The following is a 27,784-nucleotide window of genomic DNA, read 5'->3' as shown; positions in this document are numbered from 1 at the left end:
GTAAGAAAAATCAAGTAATTTTATTTCTTCATATTTGCTACTACAACTAAATAATAGTATATGTAATTCTGCAAAAAGTACTATAAGAATATAAATAATTAAAGTAGTTTTTTATCATTTTTACATACATCAGTGAATAAAAGATAAGATTTATTATAAAAAATATTTATTATAAAAATACTTATAATTTACAAAAGTAGTAAGTGTAAATTCTTTCTAATTTATAGACAAGCATTTCTGATGGCAATTCAGTATATGCGATGGCCATGGTCTACCTATTTCTCTTTCACAAATACAAATTGTCTGGAGTCTAAATAGGTACCATTCTTATCAAACAAGTCTCATAGCGTTATCGTTTCGGTTTACTTTTATCGTGATCCACACTTTTAATATAGAATCTATGATAATGAAAACAAATATTATGTCCTCTACAAAAAATAGTCAGATAATCTCCAACTAATAAACCAGTTGGAGAATAACACTTTTAAAAACGAGATTTAAATGTCAGCCACTTTTTATATCTTGCAATAAATACTTAACATAACATCTTACTGTAATGTTAAATACATACTATTTATTTGTCACATTTGTAAAGTGTGTTTTATAGGCACCAGGCAGATAATTAAATGGTTTAAGATCTAAGATAAATAAATTAAGTTATTACTTATCTTATTTAATAATTGTAACGATACGCCAGAGATTTATATTGAATATCTTATTGATATTGTATTGGATCCTCAATAGGATACTAAAGAGTATTTTCGAAGTGATATTGAAGAAGATTGAAGATATTAGTTGCTGCCTCGCCTTGTTGGGAATGTTCTGCCACCTCTTGAAAGGGGAGCGGCTGGTTCATTTTGTTCTTCTGGCTCTGGCTCTGATGCAGATCTCAATGAAGCTGGAAAAAGTAAGTTGATTGATTAAATAGGTACAACACCAATATTTAATATAAGCAAATGTACATAGTAATGATATTGCATGGAAATGATGAAAATTAACATATAATAAGAATAATTACATCCCTCATCAATTCCAAACGCTGACTAATACAATGTTGCGATCATCAAAAGTAAGGCGGATTTTAACGAGTAAACAATAAAGTTTGAAGTGAAGATAAATTGTATAACCAAGACAGACATGGGTAATCTTTCATCTCAACAGAAACAAAAAAAAACAGGAAATCTCCCGTAACAGATAATAATTTAATAGCTTACAAAAATGTCTTTAATATATCAATTAAACTAAATGACTAAACTATTAAATTAGATTAAATAGCTTATATATAGAACGGATCTTAATGAATTGTCCTTAAGTTAGACGAAAAGGGCTTTCTTTTATCACTACAATAAATAATTTGAAAGAAGTGAAATAAGGTACAATAATTTGTATAAACAGATAGATTTTTAAGGAAGTTGTTACATATATATGTGTGGTTATAAGGGCAGAGGAAGGCCGAAAAGGAGATGGATGAACTGTGTGTAAGATGATATGGTAAGAAAGGGAGTAAATAAAGAGATGACTGCGAACAGGGATGAATGGAAGAGAAAAATATATTACGCCGACCACAGAGAAATGGGGTAAGGAAGAAGCAGATAATAATAATAATAATATCCGTCCTTGTCTCTAAAAAAAACAATTATAGCTGAGAAATAATGTACCTATATACATAATAAAAATAATCTATATTAGTCTCAAACAAAAACTAATATAATTGTTGTATATAATTTAAAACTAATGAAGGAGACAAAACGGTCTATAACTCAGTGCGGGCAGTGAGTCCACCCTCTCTGCTATTCTGTTATAGCCTTTATCAGTAAAATAATACAATATGCGATCAACGACGATGATAGCACATTAAGTTAAGTTCTAAACTACCACTAACAAAGTAAACATAAAAATTGATGATGATAATACTTTCTTTAAAGGGAAGTAGTGGTAGTGTATGGGTATTGTAGGAACATGAACAGATAATATTATAGAAAAAGGTACAGCACAGAGAAATATATTTGGTTACTAGCAGTAATCGCGTTGAATTTAAATATATACAATCTACATTTTAATAAAAAGTATAGCCTCATGTTATTCCGATGCATAAGCTATATTACTGTAAAGTTTTATCAAAATCCGTTCAGTAGTTTTGCGTGAAAGAGTAACAAACTTCCATACTTATAAACTTTCACGTTTATAATAGAAAATATAATTAATATTAAGATATTTTGCATGCAACTTACGTCGTCCAAAACGATTTCTACTAGGTTTAGAGGTTGCCGGTGCCTCCTCATTATTACTCTCTCTGGCTGGTTGACCGTTGAACCGCTTTTTACCTTAAATCAAAAAATATTTATTACATACTTTATCAAAATATATTTTGTAAAAAACTAATGAGTAAATGAAAATACAGGATATGAAGCATGATCTATTAGGGGGCGTCCATAAAACACGTGTCATGTTTAAGGCCGGGAGGGGGTCCAATCAAATCTCATCTAATCTAACGTTGAAGTCTTGGGTCTCGGCAAATATCACGCAATTTTTTTTTCTTGTTGGAACAAAAATTCAAAAAAACACATCACGTAGTTTATCAACGCCCTCATTAGTTGTTCGGAATGACAAAGAGTGGTATAAAGGTCGTCATATGAAAATGTGATGTTCTTTTTGTCTGTTTGTAACAAAAAAGATGTATGGAACTTACTGTAACTAGATTTTGCAGGCGCTTCTGTTACGATATCCTGTGACGAGGCGGCAACAGAGCTTGATTGTCCGTGCAGTTTAGCTGGAAATAAAATAATTAATTAATTTATTGATTATTTGTATGGATGATATTATTGACCTCGATGGTCTAGTGGTTTAGTACATCGCTTTACTTCCGATGATCGCGGGTTCGATTCCTGTACGGGCACGGTTCAAACATTGTATTCATGAATATGATTGTATCGGTCTGCGTGTTTTCTATGTACACATACGAGTATTAAATATATAAGTATTTATATCAGTTGTCTAGTATCTTTAACACAAGCTCTGGTTATAGATGGCGCTGTGTTAATTCATCATCATCATCATCGCAGCCCGGAAGAAGAAGCTGTGTTAATTGTTCAGGGTTATTTATTTATTATTATTAATAATTATTCCTTTTTACAATTGGCTACGTTCTACTGTCACAACATTAGGTACTGACATCAAATATAGGAAAGTAAGCAATTTTTTCAACGTTACTGTACCTACACCGCAATTGTCCAAATTTTTTTTATGAAGTAAATACCTATACCTTTTATTATCGAAATCACTATTTTTTTTATAGATGATAATGGAATGGCGTACCCGCCTGCGCTAACGGTTTACGCTGGCGGGGCACCAGTGGAGGATGATAAGATGAGCATGAGGTCAGGTCAGTTAGCACATTGTGACAAATTCACCAAGAATTTATCACGATGATTTCTAGGGGGAACCGCGTGGAGGTCAACCTGACATTGTACATTGTTAGCAATAAGATAATCCACATTACTAACAATCCTTTCCCCTCCAATTACCAGTTTACTTTGTTAATTAACTGAATTGTTACTTATTTAATCATTTAAACGATATATCTTATAAGAAATGGGCCGGGTCAATGTGCCCCCTCTAATATGGTTGAGATCAAAGATGACTGGCTCGTCCGTCATACTCGTGAACGGGTGCTGCTTGTGAGAACTCGTACGAATACTGGTTAGACTATTTGCTTTTGCAATAGCATATACTAGAGGTCACTATATTCTCCCAAATTTGAATTTAAAAATGAATCTAAATTATTGTAAACATGTTCAACATTTATTTGAAAAGAATACGAGCTGAGTTTCTTGTCAGTTCTTCTTATCTCGATATCATTCCGAACTGATGGTATATTTGACATATCATAAGAGTCTGTAATAGACCTACTTATAATACATTGGATTCTTTATTCTTTTGTTTTAGTTTTGGAATAAAACAAACAAAGTATATACCTTCAGCCGCCTGCGCCCTCTTTCTTTTAAGGATCTCAAGCAAATCAGTATTGCTTCTGAAAGGTCGGACTCCTCCACCAATTAATTTCTTGCCTTCTGTGGACGAGGGTGGCGCCTGCGTTGAAGGCTCAGATTCTCCTTCCGCATAATCTTCATCGTATTCTTCCTCCTATAAATTAAAAATCACGATTTTATTGACTATACTGATAAAAATATAAATTCTTTTATAGAGAGTTACCAACTATTTGACAGAGTTGGTCTAGTGGCCATCATCACAGTAATAATATTGGCTAAATTTCGCTATTATCAGTACCGGCGAGGTCGAGTGGAATAAGTAGTCAAGCTCACTAAAATGTCCAGACATGTGGCGGCGTGGTGGGCCGGGTCATTGGGCTCCCTAAAATATGGTCAAGCGCAGTGATGGCTGGCTCATCCGTCATATTCGTGAACGAGTGCTGCTTGTAGGGACTGGTCTGCTCTTATCACAACCACTGATTTCATCTTATTGTGAATTTATATTTGACCTTAATAAATTAGTGCTACGGTACGGACGGTAGGGTAAAAATTAAAATAAGAATATATTTTAATTTTTACGTTCGTAAGCGGCTGCAATGTCCTACATAAATAAATGACTTTTAAATTTGAATTTAAATTAAATAGAAATAATCTTTATTCAAATAAACTTAATATAAGCACTTTTGAATGGTCAAGTTTTTTTATTCTACCGCTTATTCGGAATGCAGATTCATCACAAGAAGAAACTTGTGTGTTGCTCTTTTAAATAAATATTGATTTACTTATATTTAATTAACAACAAGGACTAGGTATACGACAATCTCTATTCATTCAGATAAAATGGTCAGCGCTATGAATTTTAAGTTAGATATTTTCTACAAAAACATTATTATTATTTATAAATTCTTCAATTTTATAATAAGCTTGAATAAAAATGTGATATGTGTTGTGAACGTCATGTGAATTGTCCTGAGATATATTATTTGTATTTATATTGAATGTGTGAATTCAATGAACTTAAGCGGTTCAATGTATGAATGTCTCAGATTACTGACATCGTATGCGTGCAGGTAGAAATTCTTCAGAGGAAAGGAAGGTCTCGGAAAGGTCACCCGAAGGTGACCTGAGACTCAACCTCGCGTCCCAACCGCCTTGAACCAAATGTATATTACCACGGCTCATTTGCGAAACTCGATTTTTGAATACGATATAGGTAACATCTTTTTACATTGAATACAATGTCAATTATATACGTTACTAGCTACACACCCTGGCTTCGCACGGATGTACATTTATTATACATATAAACCTTCCTCTTGAATCTATCTATCTATTTAAAAAAATCACTTCAAAAGTTGTTGCGTAGTTTTAAAGATTTAAGCATACATAGGGACAGCTACTTTATTTTATACTATGTTATTATATACGTCATATTCGTGAACGAGTGCTGCTTGTAGGGACTGGTCTGCACTAATCATTACGACTGATTTAATCTTATTGTGAATTTATACCTTAATAAATTAGTGTCAGTTGATAGTGTGTTACGACACACGATACGACTTGAAAAATGTGAACTTACAAGGATTATTTCAAAGAGCTACACACAAGTTTCTTGCTTATTCTTCTTGTGATGAGACAGCTTTCCGAATGAGCGGTAGATTATAAAAACTATTCAAAAGTGCTTAAAGTAAGTTTATTTGTATTACGGGTTTTTCTTCTATTCTATTAAGTTTACTTTACTTTTATATCTCTGTATACTAACTGGTATGTATATACAACTATTGTTTACAATTATAAATGCTAATCTTTTAATCGAGTCACGTTTTTTTTGAAAGCATAACGTACTAACAAATTATTCAGAATGTACGTGAGTAGACAACTTGATTAGCTGATTTCACCGTAATAGTCATAAACAAAAAACAACTGCTTATTTACCTATACTTGTCTATACAGTATATACCTACCACATAAAGAGACCATATGTCATAGTCTGTTATATAATAAAATTTGTACGTTCACATCTTTAAATACGAATATACTAGCTGACTCCTGCAACTTCGTTTGCAACATTTATCATTATATTTCACCCAATTAACATAATATCCTTATAAAGCATAGCCTATATCTTATTCTAATGTATAATCTATATTACTGGTTTCACCCGTGTTAAATTTCAATATAAAATATAGCCTATCGGTTATTCTGATGCATAAGCTATATTATTGTAAAGTTTCATCAAAATCCGTTTAATAGTCTTTGCGTAAAAAGTAACAAACATTCATACTTACATTAAGATTTCACTCAAAAAGTGTGTTTGTAGCATGACGTAACATTTTATATTACATTTTTAATTATTGTGGAAAGATTTCTAATAAATTCCTTTATTTAGACATCGTAAGGCTGCAATATAATTGAGTAAGGAACTATTACGTAGTGCTACGCCCCATCCGGCGTATCGTCGTGAGAAATCGCTTTGTAACCCAACCTAACATCAATGTAGACAGAAAGGTGTTGCCGCATATGATATAGTCACTACCTACAGTCTACCAACAAGTGTTATAAACAACGTCAAGGAAGAGGTTGATGATGTAATACAGTTTGACTGAATTCAGTAACGTCTATTATTCTATTATTAATTACTATAACTTCTATTATTTCGAAATGTTACTTCGCGGGTTAACGATTCTTTTGTCTAATAAAAAAGTGCTAAATACTTTTGTCGTTGAACATTTTACTTTTGCTATATGACAACAATATATTTTTTTATTTATTTCAATTAATCAATTAATTTTTTTAACAATGTTTTTTTTATTTTTATACATGATTAGCATCTGTATATATGATTATTATCAGCTAAACAAGATTATAAACTGTGATTATTTTATAGGTTTATTTCATAGAATACTAGCTGTGCCCCCGGATTTACCAGCGTTTAATTTCAACCTATACATATAATTAAAATTGGAGTGTTTGTTTGTAATATTGAAATAACCGTTTTTTACTACATGCATATCAATATAAATACGGTACATACACTAAAATAACATTTTTTGCAATTTTTGTCTGTCTGTTTGTTCCGGCTAATCTCTAAAATTGGTGATGTAATAAGTTAGATTCCACGCGGACGAAGTCACGTGTACAGTAAGTATAAAATATAGCCTATGTGTAATTCTGATGCAATAGCTATATTACTGCAAAATTTTATGAAAATCCGTTCAGTAGTTCTTGCGTGAAAGAGTAACTAACATCGATATTTACAAAATTTCGTGTTTATTAATATTATATTAATATAGTAATAACCTGCTAGAGTATGTTATATCCTAGCAGGATATTATTATATAAATATAATTTTAATAAACATATTATATACATTACATACATAAGACATATTACATACATCATAGTGTCGTCACTTAAGAAACCGCAGGCACATAGGCGTACGAGCGGTTACTAAATCAAAATGTAACGTGATAATACTTTATCAAACCGAATATTATATAATACATACGTTAAACTTAAATTACTGCAGTATAATAATAGATAAGATTTTTTATTTGTATCTTAATGAATATTCTTGCAGGTAATGCTTGAGACAAATCCAATATTGTATACTAAGCACTGCCGTGTCTAAACTGTGTCACCCCACCTTACATTTTCCTATTGTCATTTAGTATATAAGATCAATATTTTGATGTACATACATATTGTCAGTTTATTATCATCTGTAATATACATCGTCTCTACAAAACAACATCGTAATCATTATTCTGCAATATTATGACGAGTCGATGGCTTAATTTTTGTTGGATTAATTGAATAAATAATAATCTCATTAAACGATGTTATTACTAAAAAATACTTAATTTTTTAGTGTTAACTTAAAATTTTTTAGTAATTATTAATAAAAACTATTTTATTTTATTAAATTATTATAGTATTAATAGAATAAACACACCTACGGAAGTCAAAATTCATGAATGGGAGTTTAATTAATAAAATCAGATGGATGTAGGCTACATCGACATTGCAGCTATATTCAATTTTTTCATCTGATAATAAACGTACAGTTAGATTGTGGAATGAACTACCTGCCGAGGTTTTCTCACGAGACTACAGCATGGGGTTTTTCAAGAAGGGTATATTAAGGTTTCTTAAGGGTCGGCAACGCGCACGTACACTCTGATGTTTCAGGCGTTCATAGGCTACGGTAACCATTTACCATCCGATGGGCCGTATGCCTGTTTGCAAACATAGTTGTATTAAAAAAAAGATTTATGGTTACCTGTGGTGCTTGAGTGGTGGTTGTTGTAGTCTGTTTGCCCTTAGCTAGACCTCGTTTAAGCAGCCCTCTGGATGGAGCAGCCCTCGCCTCTCCATCATCTTGCGGCCGAGCATTCGTCCAGGCCACACATGCTAATAGCACTATCCTGAAACATAATAATTATGCATGTAATAAATTACTACCTATATTTTAAGTAATGAATGTGGATGGTTATAAGGGCAGTGGAAGGCCGAAAAAGAGATGGATGGACTGTGTGAAAGATGATATGGTAAGAAAGGAAGTAAATAACGCGATGACTGCGAACAGGGATGAATGGAAGCGAAAAACATATTACGCCGACCACAAATAAATGGGATAAGGAAGAAGCAAATGATGATGATGATGATGATGATGATGATGATTTGACGGCCTCGGTGGTCTAGTGGTTTAGCGCACCTTACTTCCGGTGGTCGCGAGTTCAATTCCGGAAAAGAAACAAACATCTACATTCATGAGTATGATTGTTTGTTTCTTATGTACTACTAGCTGTACTCGCGACTTCGTCCGCGTGCAGTTTAACTTTATTTAATGTAAATCTTCTTTAAACCACATTTATTTAAAAGAGCAACACACAAGTTGCTTACTCATTCTGCTCGTGATGAGTTTGCTTTCCAAATGAGTGGTAGAATAAAAAATATGATTAAATAATTCAAAAGTGCTTACATTAAGTTTATTTGAATAAAGATTATTTCTATTTCTATATGCTAGGTATCGTTTGTAATATTATAAAAAACAGTCCAATTCTAATCACACTAACACAGTAATATAATGTTCTAAATTACATAACGCAAACTAGATATTCAAGTTTTAATATACTATAGTATAAAACTTGTAAAATAGCAGTACTTTACACTCAGCGACAGTTAATAATAATAATAATAATAATACATTTTTGGGAAAATATTAATAATAATCTCAGGACAATTCACACAGCGCCATCTAGACCCAAGTTAAGCTAGCTAAAGCTCGTGTTAAGGGTCCTAGACAACTGATACAAATACATAGATAATTTTTTTTTTTTCGTAAATCATACATATTATACATAGAAAATACCCAGACCGATACAAACAATCATACTCATGAATACAAATGTTTGTGCCGTGCGAGGAATCGAACCCGCGACCATCGGTCGTAAAGCGGTATGCTAGACCGCTAGAGCACCGAGGTCGTCAATTATTAATTATTTGCTTTGACAAATCTATTGTATTAAATTAGTTAAATTATCTGCACACACATTCGTCCGTGAGTCACATATTCGGGGTTCCACTGGTCGTAAAGTAAAAATACTAAGAACGGCACATCTTCCAGAAATAATCTAAGCTAAAAACGGTTGTACCTAACAAATAATAAAAAAAACATCTTATTATATAATATTATAAATGCGAAAAATGAAGTATGGATAGATAAATGAATGAATGATTGTTACGTCTTTCACGCAATTACTACTGAACAGATTTTGATGATACTTTACGGTACTGCTAGTTAATAATAAATGCACACCTGTACGCCTTTTTAAGATTAAACGACTAAACGGATCGTAATGAAATTTAATATATATGTCGTGTCGTGTCAATGTCGTGATATATATATATCACGACATCACAAAAGATAGTCTATAATATAGGTTTTGTGGTTATTTTATCGATACATATAAATAAAATTGGAGTGTCTGTTTGTAATACTGAAATAACCGTTTTCAATTACTTGCATATGAATATAAATATGGTACATACACCAAAATAACATTTTTACGATTTTTGTCTGTCTGTCTGTCGGTCTCTTTGTTCCAGCTAATCTTTGAAATGGCTGGACCGATTTTGATGGGGCTTTTATGGCAGATAGCTGATGTAATAAGGAGTAATTTAGGCTTTTATTTTAGAAAAATAATGTTATATTCCACGCGGACGAAGTCGCAGGTACAGATAGCATACAATAATTATTGTATATATATACAAAAAGGTATGAATGATATTAAGGAAAGGTCAAATGACGATCTATTTATGAGATGAGTACATACAAACGAGTTCGATATGCGTATACCATTTAAAACATGAGTAATGGATTGGAATGGCAAATTATTTCATAACGTTTAAAATTAGTTACAGAAATTCTACAAAGTCAATACAATCATCATATTGTATTACTAAATATCTTACCAAATGCGAGCATCTACTGACATGAGACATATAATGGCTATAAAAATCTATACATATAAATAAAATTGGAGACTTCATCCGCGTGGAATATTATTTTATTTTTCTAAAATAAAAGTAGCTTAAGTTACTCCTTATTACATCAGCTACCTGCCAAGAGAAGTCCCGTCAAAATCGGTCTAGCCATTTCAGAGATTAGCCGGAACAAATAGAGAGACAAACAAAAATAGTAAAAAATGTTATTTCAATATTACAAATAGACACTCCAATTTTATGTATATATATAGATGTATAGATTACAATTGCAAAATTAGAACCTAATCTACCTGTAAACATATACATATATAAATATAATACTAACAGACCCGGCCACACATTGCTGTATATATATACATATATATATATATATATATGATATGGCAAGTGTTTGTCTTCACTGTGGCGTTGAAAACTTTGACTACTGCATGTGGTATGACTGTCTTGTAATTTATACATAACATTAACACTAGATTTTAAGACAAACTTGCTGATCCTAAGTATCGTTTGGAAAAGTCTATGGGTCTTTTATGGAAATGGGTATAAAAAATTACAATAAGATACCAAAGGCTAAATATATCATATTTATTGAGCAAACCCTATTACTCACTAAGCACTGAATGACAAACGTGCATGTCAATACTCCTTCATGCACGGGTTTTTTATTTAATGTCAGACATAGACACCTATATAAGTACACAATATAAATAAACTGGCTTTTAAGAAAATATTCTTAATTGAAAATTCAAAAATCATTTATTCATGTCGGACATTTTAGCCGCTTATGAACGTCAAGGTTTTACATTATAATTTTTTTTCCCTACCATCCAGTTCGGTATATAGATCCAATTGAGAAGAACTGGCAAGAAACTCAATTGAATTACTTTTTTATTTATTATTATTACTACTTTATTTATTTTATATTGAATCTGTTTATATATAGGTAAGACTTATGAAAGTACCCAAAATAATTTCGTCAAATGATTTTGACGGTAGGGAAAAAATAAAATTATAATGTAAAAATTTGACGTTCATACCTAAGCGGCTAAAATGTCCTACATGAACAAATGATTTTTGAATTTTGAATTTTGAAGAAAGGTACATATTCTCTCCATACCAAATCGTAATAAATACTGTAAATAAGTACAATATTAAATAAATGTATGAAATCTAGAAAACATCCTGTATTCTGCACACATGCAGTAAATTACATAGACACCAACGTTCAACTAGAACTTCATCCGTACGAGTGGGGCAGGCAACATCGATTGAGTTATGCACACATACAATCCTAAATTACATAGGCACTATATTTTACCTAGGACTTAAACTGTATGAGCGAGATGGAGTATATTGATTATGGCTATGGCGCTTTCCAGACGGCGCGGCTCACCTCCACACTTCATCCCCCCATGGGGTGCAGGGCGGGGGGTGGTTGGGAGCGTGGACAGAGGCTGGGCGGAATCCATATTAATTAGTGCAAACATCCACCATGTTCCGTTTAAAATTAAAATAGCTTTATTCACGTATGGTATTTGCAGACCCTTGTGATATGTCAAATCTATTTTAAAAGTAGTTGAAGCCAAGAAAAACAGAAGATAAGAAATTCTACCCTCGCTCTTTACAAATGCCACAACATCATTATAATTATACGATTATATCGAATGTTGTGGCTGTCTAAGCTTTAATTCAGGGTATATAATACTAAACCGAGGTCATCAGTTCAAATCTGGCGACACGAAATAAACTTTGTGTGTGAATTTATATTTCTGTTTTAAAACCCCGCAAACGTTGTTTTGCCATATAAATTAAAATCGTTATTAAAAAAATATAGGTTGAGGGTAGAAGGGTGAAAATTTGGGGTTAAAAAAAAAAATTATTTGGGTTTGGGAAAAAAAAAAATATTTTATGTCCAAAAATAAAAAACAATGTTAGTAGTGGACGACCGTTATCTTAGAGTCATGAGAATAAGATAGTAGGCGATTGTCAGACCTACTATGCAATAAAATTTCATAAAAATCAGTCCTACCGTTTCGGAGGAGTGTGATAACCAACATTGTAACACGAGAATTATATATATAAGACAATTGCAGATGCATCCTGAGATTATCTATTACATTGGAAACTGATAAACTTTAATAAAGTTTGCATTATTAATATGCATTCATTAGAATAGAATAGAATAGAAAAGAAAATCATTTATTAAAAAATAAACTTACATTGAATAGTCATTATATTTTTTTAATCTACCGCTCATTCGGAAAGGTGTCATCACAAGAAGAACGAGCAAGAAACTTGCGTGTTGCTCTTTTATTACATTTACATTTTTCATCACATGTAGCTACAGTAATAATAATAATAATAATCTCAGGACAATTCACACAGCGCCATCTAGACCCAAGTTAAGCTAACTAAAGCTTGTGTTATGGGTACTAGACAACTGATACAAATACATAGATAATTTTTTTTTCGTAAATACATACATATTATACATAGAAAATACCCAGAGCGATACAAACAATCATACTCATGAATACAAATGTTTGTGCCGTGCGAGGAATCGAACCCGCGACCATCGGTCGTAAAGCGGTGTGCTAGACTGCTAGACCACCGAGGCCGTCAAGTAGAAAACAATAGTAGAATCCGTATATTACGACTACGCCTATGACCAACCGATTATAGTGAAGTAATTAGACTACGAAATTTGGTTTTCATATAAAATTGTCAGTGATATGTCGCTTATTAAGATCGATTTTTAATAAATTATGTCCGGTTATAATGACCGCACAAACAAAAGCAGACAAAAATTACACATTACTTCTAGTGTTATGACTATTCAAAACTGTTTAAATGAAGTTTATTTGAATAAATGATTTTCTATTCTATTCTATTAAAAAATACAGTTGTATGTCTACAATATAGTGATTACGTGCAATTTTTATTTTCATTTAATATGTACATATACACATGTAGTTACTATATTTCTCTATTAAAATACTTAATTACATACATACTGACATAACAAAGATTTTTTATAAAACACTCAATTTCTTCCTTTCGATATCATTATAAACGGATTCAACTGTATATGATGTAAATGCGAGCACTCCGTCTGAGAACAGGTTCGACCCTGAAATGTCAACCTGTTTTATAGAGGGTCAATTAGCAGCTACATATATACGTGACAGGGCGAGGCGACTGTCCGTTCGTCTGATAGTGATAGTTCCGTATCCGCTTCCGAAACTACCAGTTTCCTTGGCTTTCTCTATTTTATATAGCTACTAGCTGTACTCGCAAATTTGTCCGTGTGGAATTTAACTTTATTCTCTAAAATAAAAGTAGCCTAAGTTACTCCTTATTACATCAACTACATGCCGTCAAAACCGGTCCAGCAATTACAGAGATTAGTCGGAACAAACAGACAGATAGAAATTAAAAAAAATGTTATTTTGGTGTATGTATTGTATTTATGTTCATATGCATATACAGTAAAAAACTCTGTTATTTCAATATTACAAACAGACACTCCAATTTTATTTATATGTATAGATGATGCGGTCAATTGGAATGAGTAGTCATGCTCACTAAATGTCCAGACATGTGGCGGCGTGGTGGGCCGGGTCATTGGGCTCCCTAAAATATGGTAGAGCGCAGTGATGGCTGGCTCATACGACATACTCGTCAACAAGTGCTGATTGAGGGACTGGTCTGCTCTAATCACTACGACTGATCTAATCTTACTGTGTATTTATATTTGACTCTAATAAATTAGTGATATCGTTATCACTTGAAATATATAAACTTACAATGATTATTTAAAAGAGCTATTTTTATGCTCGTTCTTCTAGTGATGAAATAGCTTTGAGAATGAGCGGTAGATTAAAAAATGTTATAAGTATTTACAAGGACTTAAAGCAAGTTTATTTGAATAAAGGAATTTCTATTATATTCTTATATAATTTTCGATGGAGCGACGCACTTACACAAAGAATAGGTACATTGGCGTTTAAATGCTACATACAATCACGATTTAGAAGGTATTACAATTACTCCTGTACACATACCTAAGAACTGTTGCGATATCATTTATTACTGTCTACAGAATTATGTAATAGAAGACAATAAATGATGTACAAAAAAATCACACAGAGATGTTTATATCACTTCGCTGATGCTGACCCACATTTGGGAAAGAGCAATTGACGGAAAAGACTGGATGCTAACTTTTTAAGTCTTTGCCATCCACTAATAGTTATATTTGTAGGAGGTTTATATGTTGACTAAAAACCAAACTAAACCTTGGGGTTATATCTATTAAGTACATTACTACTTGTCCATATATCTTTTATAAATCAAATCTAAAATAATTTCTTCATTCACAGTTATACTCCTATAATGTATGCCTTTAAAATTGAATTATATAATATAAATAAATATAAAAAAATGAATTAGAAACATTTTTCAAGGGTTATGACATAAGCTATGGAAGAGTGGAGTCTCCTGGCACAGACATATTTAAGCTTTAAAAGTCTTAAACAACTGAATATAGAATGTAGTAAAATTGTATTACCTAAATAAACAATAAAGCCCCTTATGAAAGTCAAGTTTTTTATATTAATTTTTTTCCCCTACCGTCCAGTTCAGTAGACCGATTCAACTGAGAACTGGTAAGAAACTCAATTGAAAATAATATTTTAATAATTTAAATAATAATATTTTTTCTTTCTTTCTTTCTTTCTTTCTTCTAATATATTTTTTCTATAAGCAATAATAATTTATTTAAGTTTTATTACATTTCGGGTATAATAAAATAATCTCGAATAAATAAAATAAATACGAAAATAAGCAGTGTATACTTCACGTGTTGTTTATAACTACTAAATATTATAAAAGTCAATTTATCATTTAAAAAATATTTCGTAATTATGTCCCGTAAACGACAGGTGCAAATTTAAAAGTAGAAATAATAAATTGATCGGCAAGTCACGTCGGAGCAGCGCTGCTTTCTATATGAGCGATAATGTGTAGCATGTAACTAATAGGTGCACTGAATGTGGAATTGTAACCTCAAATCACGGCAAGGTCAGTCGAACACAAACCAGAAGTGGCAAAAAGTGGCCTGACCTCGTGGTGCAATGCGGCAGTGACACTGCCATCAAACTGGCTCTGCACTTTGGGGCTTAATCGGAGCTGATTTGGAATTAATTAGTATTTTTTTTCGGACTACTCTAGTGCTGTTGGCCGCAACTGGCCTTTACAGCTTCGAACGGTAGGGGGCCAGTGCAGATGGCACTCCAAACCTAGAAGGGACTTATGGAGCAGCTGAAGACCAACTCCCGCCTGACGGATACGACAAAATGAAGGAGATGACATAACGACGTGTGTTTAATATTTTATCTGTTCATTATTGGCAGTAAATTCCTCTTAGTAGAACATGATCGACTCAGTCTGAATTTTGATAAGCAATCTGTATGAAAAATATAGTAGTAAGGTTGACACTTCTGGTTTAATAGACAGTATAATTTTTTTTTCAACGTAATCTACGGGAATGTTATCTCAATAAACTCTTGCACTTTCAATTCTCTTTCTTCCATTTTTTTTCTTTTGTACTCTCTTTAGTTCTGTGACTGTCAGACTATTTAGTATATAATATGTGATTTGTGGTATATATTTAAGTTTATTTTATATATATGTGTATATTCATTTGTATCTATTTATTTATTTATTAAAACTTTAATGCACAAAAAACTAAGGGTGCAAATGGCGACTTAACACCATAAGGCATTTTCTCCCAGTCGAATCTCCTCTCCCATGAGGTAAACAGAGATTAGTGGGCGCTGCATTATTAAGAAAATAACATGATATATGTATGATATAATATTATATATATTGTTTAGATGTATATTGTACTTAACGTCCTGTTTATATTTTGTTGCATTTTGTTTAACATTTATTATGTTTGTATCACCAACAATAATTCTCTGCACCAGCTATGGTTGACTGGTACAAATGCCGCATAGTGTTAAGTTCACCAAATGTATTGTACTATATTTTGTATTGTGTGCATTGAAGTTAAATAAATAAATAATATATATAATTATATAAAGAAAAATGAAGTATGTGTCTGAGCTGTAATGTAATTTAAACTGAAAAAAGCGTAATTCAACATGTAAAATTTCTTTCAAGCGAAGATTGCGGAACCATTATCTTAACATATAATTTTGTGTATTATCATATATTATCTTTTATATATTTTTCTCTTTAGCATTAAGTTTCTTCATTTTTACTACAAGGCGAATCATATATATATTTTTGTATCTATTATAATATGCTTTGACTGTCGGCTGTAATCACTATTTCATTGTCAGATTATTGGTCATATATTTATGTGTATGGTATATTTTTGTATATATATATTTTTGTGTATATTTGTAGGAATATTTATGTATTTACATGTGTATATTTATATATTTATTCATGTATATTCTATAAAATATTATAATATTGTTTGCACCGCCAACAACTTATCTCTGCACAACTCATGGTTGACTGGTAGAAAATGCCATTAGGTGTTAAGTCCGCCATATGTACTTTTTACATGTGTATGATGTGCATTAAAGTTATTTAAATAAATAAATAAAAAATAAAATAAAACACATCGATCCCATTACATCAAATTAGTTACGAGATATTGCTATTTGCACACGATAAATTGAGTCATACCAACCCGTCATGAGAAGATTTCCTGTATAGACCTTCCCACAGCTAAAAGAACAATGCGATGGTTGAGTAACGACGTGTACATAACAATTATAATAGACTAGCTACTCGCCCCGACTTCGCACGGTGTACATGTATTATATATAGAAACCTTCCTCTAGAATCGCTCTATCTATTAAAAATTACCGCTTCAAAATCCGTTGCGTAGTTTTAAAGATTTAAGCATACATAGGGACAGACAGCGACAGCGAGTTTGTTTTATACTATGTAATAATAATGATGAGAACAACACTCGATTGAATATTCACTAAAATAGTTACAATTTCATTATTATGCAAGATGAGAGGTCGCCGATAAAGAAACTATAAACTGTGACTTTTGTTAGTGCTCAGTCTTATAGGCAAATGTCAATCGTCTGCTTGTGCAATAATGTTTTATTACCAAATGTTTCAGACATTTTGTTCGATGTAATGCCGCTGCGGTTGGGTAAGTAGGTGGGTATGTTTAAGCGCATCTTCATATGTATAGAGTCACGCCTTTGTCTAGTGGAAGATGTGCATCAAAACTTATTGTTACCTTACGAATATAAACGCGAAAGTTTGTGATTATGAATGGAGTTTGTTACTCTTTCACGCAAAAACTACTCAACGAATTTTGATGAAACTTTACAGTAATATAGCTTATACATTAAAGTAACATAGGCTATAATTTAATAAGATATTATGTAAATTGGATATATAATGATGAATGTCAAGTAAGTGTAATGCAGACGAAGTTGTACGGGTCAACTAGTATAGAATATACAATATACGATTTATATAACAATATGACAGTCTATTCTACACTTAAATATCATAGTTAAGTGTAGAATATAATATGAATAGAAATAGAATGTCATACATGTCATTCTACCGATCGATCGATCACCCCGTCCAATTCAAACGGGGATCGATATTACGAGCCGAGGTTCGAACCCCTAGCGGTGACCTCAGACTAAAGTCGTATCCGTCAGGCAGGAGTTGGCCTTCAGCCGCTCCATAAGTCCTTCCGCGGGTTTGGAGTGCCACCTGCACTCGCCCCTAAAGAAATGTAATTCTATTCTACACTTAAATATGATATTTAAGTGTAGAATAGAATAAAATGTGATGTCTAAGAATTTTAATTGAACTAGTTGTGCTGATTTTTATTATATTAATATGCAATATACAAGTTACCCTTAAAATATTTTCTTTGTAAAAAAGCTTATTATAAAATTGATGAATTTATAAATGTTAATAATGTTTTTGTAGAAAATATCTAACTTATAATTCATAGCGCTGACAATGTTATCAGATTGAACAGAGATTAAGTGCGTAGCGGTTTCTATGTTGATTGTCGCATGCCTAATCCTTGTTATTAATTAAGTATAAGTAAATCAATATTTATTTAAAAGAGCAACACACAAGTTTCTTGCTTATTCTTCTTGTGATGAATCTGCATTCCGAATAAGCGGTAGAATAAAAAAACTTGATTATTCAAAAGTGCTTATATTAATTTTCTTTGAATAAAGATTATTTCTATTTCTATTTCACCCGTTCCAAGACTAGAATAATATACCTACATTCACTAATGACACTTGCAAGACAGAAAAAATCACATAATATTTGTCTCTCTGTCCTCATCATCTTATAAATATTTGCTTACTGTAGACCAACACGTACCCACCTTATTAAATATGTTAAAGTATTATTCGGATAAATTAATGGAACGAAATAAATCCATATGTATTTTTCCTCTCAAATGTGTGACCTTTAAAACTGGTTACAGTTGTTATTAAGGGTACACTCATCTGTCCATTGATTTATTCAACACAAAATATCAGGTAATACCCTACGTGTTATATATGAATGTGGATGGTTAAAAGGGCAGAGGAAGGCCGGAAAAGAGATGGATGGACTGTGTGAAAGATGATATGGTAAGAAAGGGAGTAAATAACGAGATGACTGCGAACAGGGATGAATGGAAGAGAGAAGCATATTACGCCGACCATACATAAATGGGATAAGGGAGAAGCAAATGATGATGATGATTTGACGGCTCGGTGGTCTAGTGGTTTAGCGCACCTTACTTCCGATGGTCGCGGGTTCAATTCCGGAAAAGAAACAAACATTTACATTCGTGAATATGATTGTTTGTTTCTTATGTGCTACTAGCTGTACTTGCGACTTCGTCCGCGTGGAGTTTTACGTTATTTAATGTAAATCTTCTTTAAACCACATTACAGCAGATGCCGACCCAGCGTAGGTTATTTATTAAAATGTTTGTTCTAGTTGTAGTAAATCTCAAGACAAGACATGTCTTGATACTTGAACAGAATGGACGGTCGATTCATATAATAATAATGTATAATGTGTATATATGTAATAATAATAATAATCTCAGGACAATTCACACAGCACCATCTAGTCCCAAGTTAAGCTAGCTAAAGCCTGTGTTATGGGTACTAGAAACTGATACATATACATAGATATTTTTTGTTAATAAGACATGTCTTGATACTTGAACAGAATGGACGGCCGATTCATAAAATAATAATATGTATATAATAATAATAATAATCTCAGGACAATTCACACAGCACCATCTAGTCCCAAGTTAAGCTAGCTAAAGCTTGTGTTATGGGTACTAGATAACTGATACATATACATAGATATTTTTTTATAAATATATACATATTATACAGAGAAAACACCCAGACCGATACAAACAATCATATTCATGAATACAAATGTTTGTGCCGTGCGAGGAATCGAACCGCGACCATCGGTCGTAAAGCGGTGTGCTAGACCGCTAGACCAACGAGGTCATCCAAAAAAATTACGTAGTTTATTATTTTAAAAGACTATCAAGTATTGCTTTCTTGATAAAAGATTATGGTATATCATTAGTACAGTAATTGTAACTATTTCCCAGCTAGTAATTGCAGTAACCAACATATATAGATATAGTAAAAACCGTGATGTACTTATTATACTATATTTATATATATATGTATGATATTCCTTAGATACAGGGACAAGGCATAGCGTAATTTTATAGTATTTTTTCAATCGGTAGCTTGTTTTAACAAGCTGCTCAGTTTGATAATCAAGAATAATGTTAGCATAACATTGTCATGTATTCCTTTATTTATAAGGATATTATTTCAACTAACTTTTTTATGTCTAGCTACAGTTTAAGTCATAAGCTTGAGATCCCTTTGCTACTTAAATACACATTGGAGCCAATACAGAATCTACTATATAGAAGTACCTACATGTAGGCGTTGTACCTCCATAGCATACGAATGTAAGTAAGTTAGTAGAAAGAAAGCATGTCATATTTACTTTTTATGTAACTTAATTTGAATCAGTATTATCTCTTGCTGTCTGTCCCTATATATGCTTAAATCTTCAAAAGTACGCAACGGATTTTGATGCAGTTTTATTTTAATGGTCCGGTCCAGCCATTTCAGAGATTAGCCGGAACAAACAGACCGACAGACGGAGAGACAAAAATTGTAAAAAATGTTATTCTGGTGTATGTACCGTATATATGTATGGAGTAAAAAACGGTTATTGCAATATTACAAACAGACACTTCAATTTTATTTATATGTATAGATATTAATGTAACAAAATATATATTTGACTGGAGTTTAACTCATTCATCAATATGCAATCGAAAAACTTGTAGCACTAGTGTAAAGAGTCGGTACAAAATCGTACAGAATTTTAATACATTTAAAATCTTTGTTAATTGAGGTCAACAACTAGAGTGGACTGCATTTATTATCACTAGTTACGAATAGCCAGTCGTTCTGCTTGTACATTGCAAAATCAAAAAGCACTGGCTTTAATTTGTTAATCTAAATAACTGCCTACTAATTTTGTATTCTCAGTATACAATTTTGCATTGCATTTTACTACTCGCCCTGGTTTAGCCCGGGATACATATATTATATATAAGCCTTCCTCTAGAATCACTCTATCTATTTAAAAAATGCTTCAATATCCGTTGTGTAGTTTCAAAGATTTAAGCATACTTAGAGACAGACAGCGATAGCAACTTTATTTTATACTATGTAATGATCTTGTTTTGTTGTAACTATGTTGATTTCTATTGTAATACCGGAATACATAATAATACTCAACTGAAACTATATTTTTTCCCAAATAAGTTTTATTACGATTTTACGAGGGCAAGTAAGTAGTATAGATACACACTACAACAAAAAGTTTCAAATTTGAAAGTATACTCTACCTATTATATATCTCTATCTATTATAGGAAGAAAGAAGAAAGAAAAAATATTTATTCAGTGCTTTTCAACAACAAATATAAATGTGAAATAATAAAGGAATTTTGATGTGGTTCTATAAAACAAAATTATATTTTGATTGTGGTTCCATAACTTCGTGAAAGTTACATTTGATCTGTCAATGGAGGGGAACAATTTTTTACTGGAACTGTTTGTTGTGTTCGGAACAAATGATATATTGGAATATATTCAATGGAGTTTTAATATTTAATCATGCCTTTTTGTTACTAACCAGTTGGCAACGAAACCTGCAAAACATTTGCCTAACAAAGTAGGCTGGCAGTTTTCTGATGTCCTTCTTTTTTATATTTTTATGTAATTTCATTATGCATATTTTGTTATGATATGTTTGTATTATGATAAATTTATTAAAAATCGGGGTCTAGGCAATCTGGTACAAATGTGTAATCATTAAACGTTTTCTTTAAGTTATAATAATATATACTATTAGTATAAACGGTTGGCCTCGGTAGTCGGTCGCCGGTTCGATTCCTCACTCGGTAACATTTTACTGGTAAACATCAGGTAAACATTTGTATTGATGGGTATGATTGTTTATCGGTTTGGGTGTTTTCAAATGTATACTATGTATGTACTTACAAAAAAAATATCTATGTATTCATATAAGTTGTCTAATGAGCATAACACAAGCTCTGCTTACCATGTGACTAGATGGCGTTGTGTTAATTATCAAAAAAGACGTTTCTATATATAGCTAGAGGTATCTGTTATAATCATATATCTTTAAGAAGTTGACTCACTCCTTGTCAAATTGAATTCAATTACTCAACAACAGATTCAACTGTAGCGTCTTTGTTTTTAACCGGGCGACTAAAATTAACTATGCTTCTGACTGACCATACGTGATAACAGATACTACATTTATAATCATTTATAATAATAAATGATGATCATGATAATAATCATTCGTAAACGATATTTGAATTATTATTATGCATCAGCTAGTTTATGTAATTAGAGAGTAAGCAATTGATAACGTCATTTGTAAAGGTACAACATAGTGATTCAAATATGTACCTACCAGATATAAGTAGGTGAGATAACAATCGAACATTAGCGAACGAAAATTTGTATAAAAATCTTTTAAATAAAAGAGTACCTACTTTCTTTATATTTATATCAGGAAATTTACATAATACATTAATATAAACAATCATTGTAATCCAACGGCACATCGAGGCCGCGTACCCAAAATACTGGCAGCGTTGCCTCTTTGAATGGCCATACTTAGCCTTTGGGCAAAGTAGCTACCAGCTCTCGGGTCACAAGCAACCTCGAGCCGCGCTGAAATATATGTCTTCCGGGCTCCAAGACCCCAACGTCTCCACGGCAAATGGTAAAAACCAATACGACCTGGCAAGATTCGTATATTTTCGTCTTTTTAAAATTACGCCTGTGTTGCTGCCGTGCCGATGAGAAGACGATACAGACATATAACTTGGTCCCTATGTATCCACACACTTGGCATCCTATACTAAACATTTTCCGAGTTTTGGACGAGAGTCATACCGTCAGGCTGGTTTTCGCGGACAAAGTCACTAGGCTCTAGTACTTCCGGTATTTGAGCCGTCGCCAATGCTCTATGTATAATAGTGATGATCATGACATGACAAGGTATTCGACCAGCATACATACAAGAGAGATCATGGTGTTCTAATTCAGTACCTACTTATTTGGAATTAAATCTCAGTAAGAGATTCTCCTCCAAACATTTCCTAATCCAGTGGTTCCCAGTGACATATCGTATGTGAGGCTTGCTACTTTTACCAAATATATATATTTTACTTTCTTATTTCACTATATTTACTGCCGCTGTGCATTCTACCCCTACAATGATTTGAATGTTTGTGAGTGTGTGTATGTTTGTTTTACTGATAGCCGCACTATATATAGGTAGGTAGATGGGGTAATCCTTGATGCAACTTCACGTACCCCTGGGGTACTTGTACCACTAATTGGGAATCACCGGTTTAATATAATAAAATAGACGAAAGTGAATAAATTATTTTCTCAAATACCTATAATTAAGTACTTAATAAAGATTTTACTAACTACTCAAGAAAGTGACTCCGAAAATATATTATCTGATATTATAACTAAATCTATATTAGTAGACTCCAATAATAATACCTACAAACAGACAAACAAGCAGATAACCTATTTCACTTCTAACATCCTCCTGATTTCGTTTTTGGCGTTTTTTTTTCTATGTATTTAAATTCGACCATTACTGTCTGATTACATCAGTATTCTTATCTATACCTATATCTATATCTATACATGTAAATAAAATTGAAGTGTCTGTTTGTAATATTGAAATAACCGTTTTTTACTATATGCATATGAGTAAAAATACGGGACACACATACAACAAAATAACATTTTTTATTAATTTTGTCTGTCTGTCTGTTTATTTCGGCTAATCTCTGAAATGGCTGGACCGATTTTGACGGGACTTTTATTGGCAAGTAGCTGTAATAAGGAGTAACTTAGGCTACTTTTAATTTAGAAAATTCCTTTATTTTAGAAAAGTACAGTTGAATTCCACGCGGACGAAGTCGCAGTAGGTGGCAAAATTCCTACATAAATAATATTATGACTATAAATTGAGATGTAAGCTATCCTATCTTTCAAGTTGGATCAAATTGCACACAATGTTCAAATCAAATGTGCAATCGGTACAGTAGTGTAGGAGTCCATCGCGGACAAACGACGTGACACTTAATTATTATATACTAGTTACCCACCCCAGCTTTGCATGGCTGTACATGTATTATATACACATAAATGTTCCTCTTAAATCACTCTATCTATTAAAAAAACCGCTTCAAAATCCTTTGCATAGTTTTAAAGATTTAAGCATACATAGTGACAGACAGACAACGACAGCGACTTTGTTTTATACTATGTAATAATAATAATGATAGAAAGAAGATGTAAAACATATTGTAGAGGTTCTATTAATGTGATGGTTATTATAATCATATAAGCTACAATTCTATTAATGTAGATAAGCAAACAGCCTCAGTTGACGTCAGTACAAGGTCATATTTTACCTTCAGTTCTACGACAGTATAAATAACATAAGGGCATGATTGTATTAACAAATATATAGAATAAATTATTAATATATTCATTAAATATGAAGAAATATCATTCGTTGCAATAGTTCAACAGGAATGTTATTAGTCTTATTGATAGATAGATAGATAGATAAGTTCTTTATTCAACAATTACAAACACATAGCATATATGAGATACATTTTAAAAATAGAAATAAAGTTTACAAATTAAATAATACAGAAATATAAGATTACAAAATAAAATAAAATGGAGATATTGGGTAAATTTCATTTTAGATGTGAATTTTAACACGTCTCCTTTTAATTATGTTCCTTACTCCTACGTACGTAATGAAACAATCTGTAAAGTAGTAGACAACTAAAGAAAATATATATATAAAGTATAAGACATAGTGTCGTCCATCTATACCTTTATATAATTTTACCTATAAATAAAATTGGAGTGTCTGTTTGTAATATTGAAATTTTGCTACATGCATATGAATATAAATACGGTACATACATATATCAATATAACATTTTTTACAATTTTTGTCTGTCCGTCTGTCGGTCTGTTTGTTCCTGCTAATCTCTGAAATGGCTGGACCGATTTTGACGGGACTTTTTTTGGCAGGTAGCTAGTAGTAAGAAGTAACTTAGGCTACTTTTATTTTAGAAAAATAAAGTTCAATTCCATGCAGACGAAGTCGCGGGATCAGCTAGTAATATATATATATATATATCTAATTATATTGATGTAGTACGGAGGATAACAAATAAGCTGAATCAACATCCAACCTGCACATGAAATAATTTAATAACGACAGTTTATATAATCTGAATTAATATTATATTATACTAGAATATATATATCTAAGATCTCAATTAATAATCTCAAAATTTTGCATTAGAATATTTCGAATTAATAAGTACCTATTCACATTTTAATTTAGTTAATATATATATGCAGTATCCAATCCCATTAAGATTATAAACACGAAAGTTTGTGAGTATGGATGGATGTTTGTTACTCTTTCACGCAAAAACTACTGAACGGATTTTAATGAAACATTACAGTAATATAGCTTATACATCAGAATAACATATATAACAACAAACTCAATGAACTTTAACTCCTCATGATGTGTTGTTAAAGCTTAGTTTAGTAATAAAATGTCTATTGTTATTGGTATAAAGCAACTTTCATAATTCTGTTGTGGGTGATGCAACTCCGAGCATAGGGCACAGTTATTGTATTACCACGTCTGTATATATGTCTCTATATTTGTTAAGACAATTTTAATTATTCTTGCTAAAATTATTAGAATTAATAATAAGGAGTAATTCTAATTTTGATTAATCATTATTAATCATTAATGTTAATCATCAATAATTAATCATTCTAATATTGAGCGAAAAGTTTTCAAAGCAAGATTATAGACAAAATTTACGTACTCACTCAATAATGCAATTTAAATATTGTTTATTTAATTATCTGCTCTATATACGAATATTAAATACAGTCGTAATGGGTACTTTAAACTAAAAGCCAGGAAGAAGGAAAGAGTGATAAAACGAAAAAAATGACATTTCATACTACATTGACCTCATGTCCATTGTCTACGCAGTCTATATGAAATTATAACGATTTAATAATTTTAGACATATTTGATAATTATTTAAAATTTCCACTTTACTCCCCAAAAAAATTAATTCGGTTATTTTCTTTGTAAACATTGGAAACACCCACACCAAAATATTCTATAACAATTATATTAGCAAGTATGTACCTTTATGTAACATATTATACATAATACAGTCTTGCTGCCATGACCAACACAGCCGCCCTGGCTCCTCTCGCGTCTATCTCTATAACTATACATCCTACATAACATTACGTTGCCTAATCATAGGTCGCGATCTAACTTTCAACATGGGACCGACCGATTTGAACCGGTTCTATGTCTCGCTCAATTAATTTTAAAATTAATTGGTTTATTGGGTCAGAACATAGTTTCTGTAATGAGCTATTATGATTTAAGTATTATGAAATGCAAAATTTTATATATAGTATATAAATAATTAATTCACTTGTTAAGTAGATGGATTAAATTCGTAAGATGTGTGTAGCTCTAAATTGCCTAAGTCCATGCCAGTGCTGGATAATTTCTAAATAATCAACAAAATATGGATGTTGGTAGTCGAGTTAGAATTATTATTAATATACGATTGACCCAATCGCAGGCGATAAATAATATTTGTATCAGTATGTATAGTATGTCACTCCTGCGACACCTCTGGCGTCAAGAATGACATTAGAAAGGCAAATATTTTTTATACGCATTGCTATGTTCTTATATGACGTAGAATATCATTAATATTGCATTTACAAAACATATTCCGTAAATTATATGTATACCCTTATATTAAGTACCTATTTATTTATTAAAGTAGGATTATAAAACTGATATCAACGCGTAGTATATTAATTGATTATTAATCGCCTTGCGAAATAATAAAAAATGTATAGAATTAATTATATTTGTAATGATAGTGTGTTATTGTTCTTTCTATTGTTTATAACAAAAAAAAAATAGTAAATAAGTTATTATAACTATCGCAAATACAGTCGCAGAGCAATTGTAGCTTTTTAGTCCTCAACAATGGAAACGTGTTCAGTTGAACAATGAACAATTTATTAATAATTAATTATAGATATATAAATAAAAATTTATATGTTGCTACTTACAAGGGTAATATTTTCATGTTGTGTTGGGAAGTTGTAATGCACTATTCGTAAGTCCTTTCTCCGAGTTGCGGGTGAGCAGGTCCAAAGCGGTCGGAGGCCACGGTTGTTCTGAGACCAGTGCAGGCGCCATTGCTCGAGGCGAACCTGGCCGTTCTTAAACTAACGTTCCGTCCGGCCGTTCCTAACCACAATCGTCATCAAAATTTGGTATGCCGCACGCGCCGAGCAGCCGCACAAGCACATAGCGATCTTCGCTCATCGAAATAGAGTAAATCCTGTTGTGACAAACCTCGTGATATGCGTATTAAACAGTAGCTTTTGGAAATTGTTCTAACGGTATTGTTTAAAAATTGTATTGTTAGCTACTTTCCTATATTACGTTGCATTCGCTATGT

At 31.9% G+C, this 27,784-nt stretch overlaps 1 protein-coding gene across 1 annotated transcript; it reads right to left on the bottom strand.

The window, feature by feature from the left end:
* Window positions 1–187: 187 nt before the first annotated feature.
* LOC131853065 (uncharacterized) lies at window positions 188–27,518 on the bottom strand. Its single transcript, XM_059203861.1, has 6 exons — window positions 27,390–27,518; window positions 8,272–8,416; window positions 3,975–4,143; window positions 2,690–2,770; window positions 2,232–2,324; window positions 188–898 (listed from the first exon to the last, which is right to left on the bottom strand). Exons 1-6 carry the CDS (start codon window positions 27,404–27,406, stop codon window positions 792–794), a joined length of 612 nt encoding a protein of 203 aa, XP_059059844.1. The 5' UTR covers window positions 27,407–27,518; the 3' UTR covers window positions 188–791.
* Window positions 27,519–27,784: the final 266 nt, after the last annotated feature.

This window comes from Achroia grisella, unplaced genomic scaffold, assembly GCF_030625045.1.
Source record: "Achroia grisella isolate CSIRO2021 unplaced genomic scaffold, CSIRO_AGI_Agris_v1 utg874, whole genome shotgun sequence".
NCBI lineage: Eukaryota > Metazoa > Arthropoda > Insecta > Lepidoptera > Pyralidae > Achroia > Achroia grisella.
Note: the sequence above shows the minus strand (reverse complement) of the source record. Positions and strands in the feature narration are given on the sequence as shown.

Bases quoted from the DNA above. Each gene is read 5' to 3' on its own strand.
- LOC131853065 (XM_059203861.1), bottom strand. The intron at 2,771-3,974 runs GTATATACTTTG...TTTTATTTCCAG, and splicing joins GAGGGCGCAGGCGGCTGAAG to CTAAACTGCACGGACAATCA. The intron at 899-2,231 runs GTAAGTTGCATG...TACTTTTTCCAG, and splicing joins TAGAAATCGTTTTGGACGAC to CTTCATTGAGATCTGCATCA.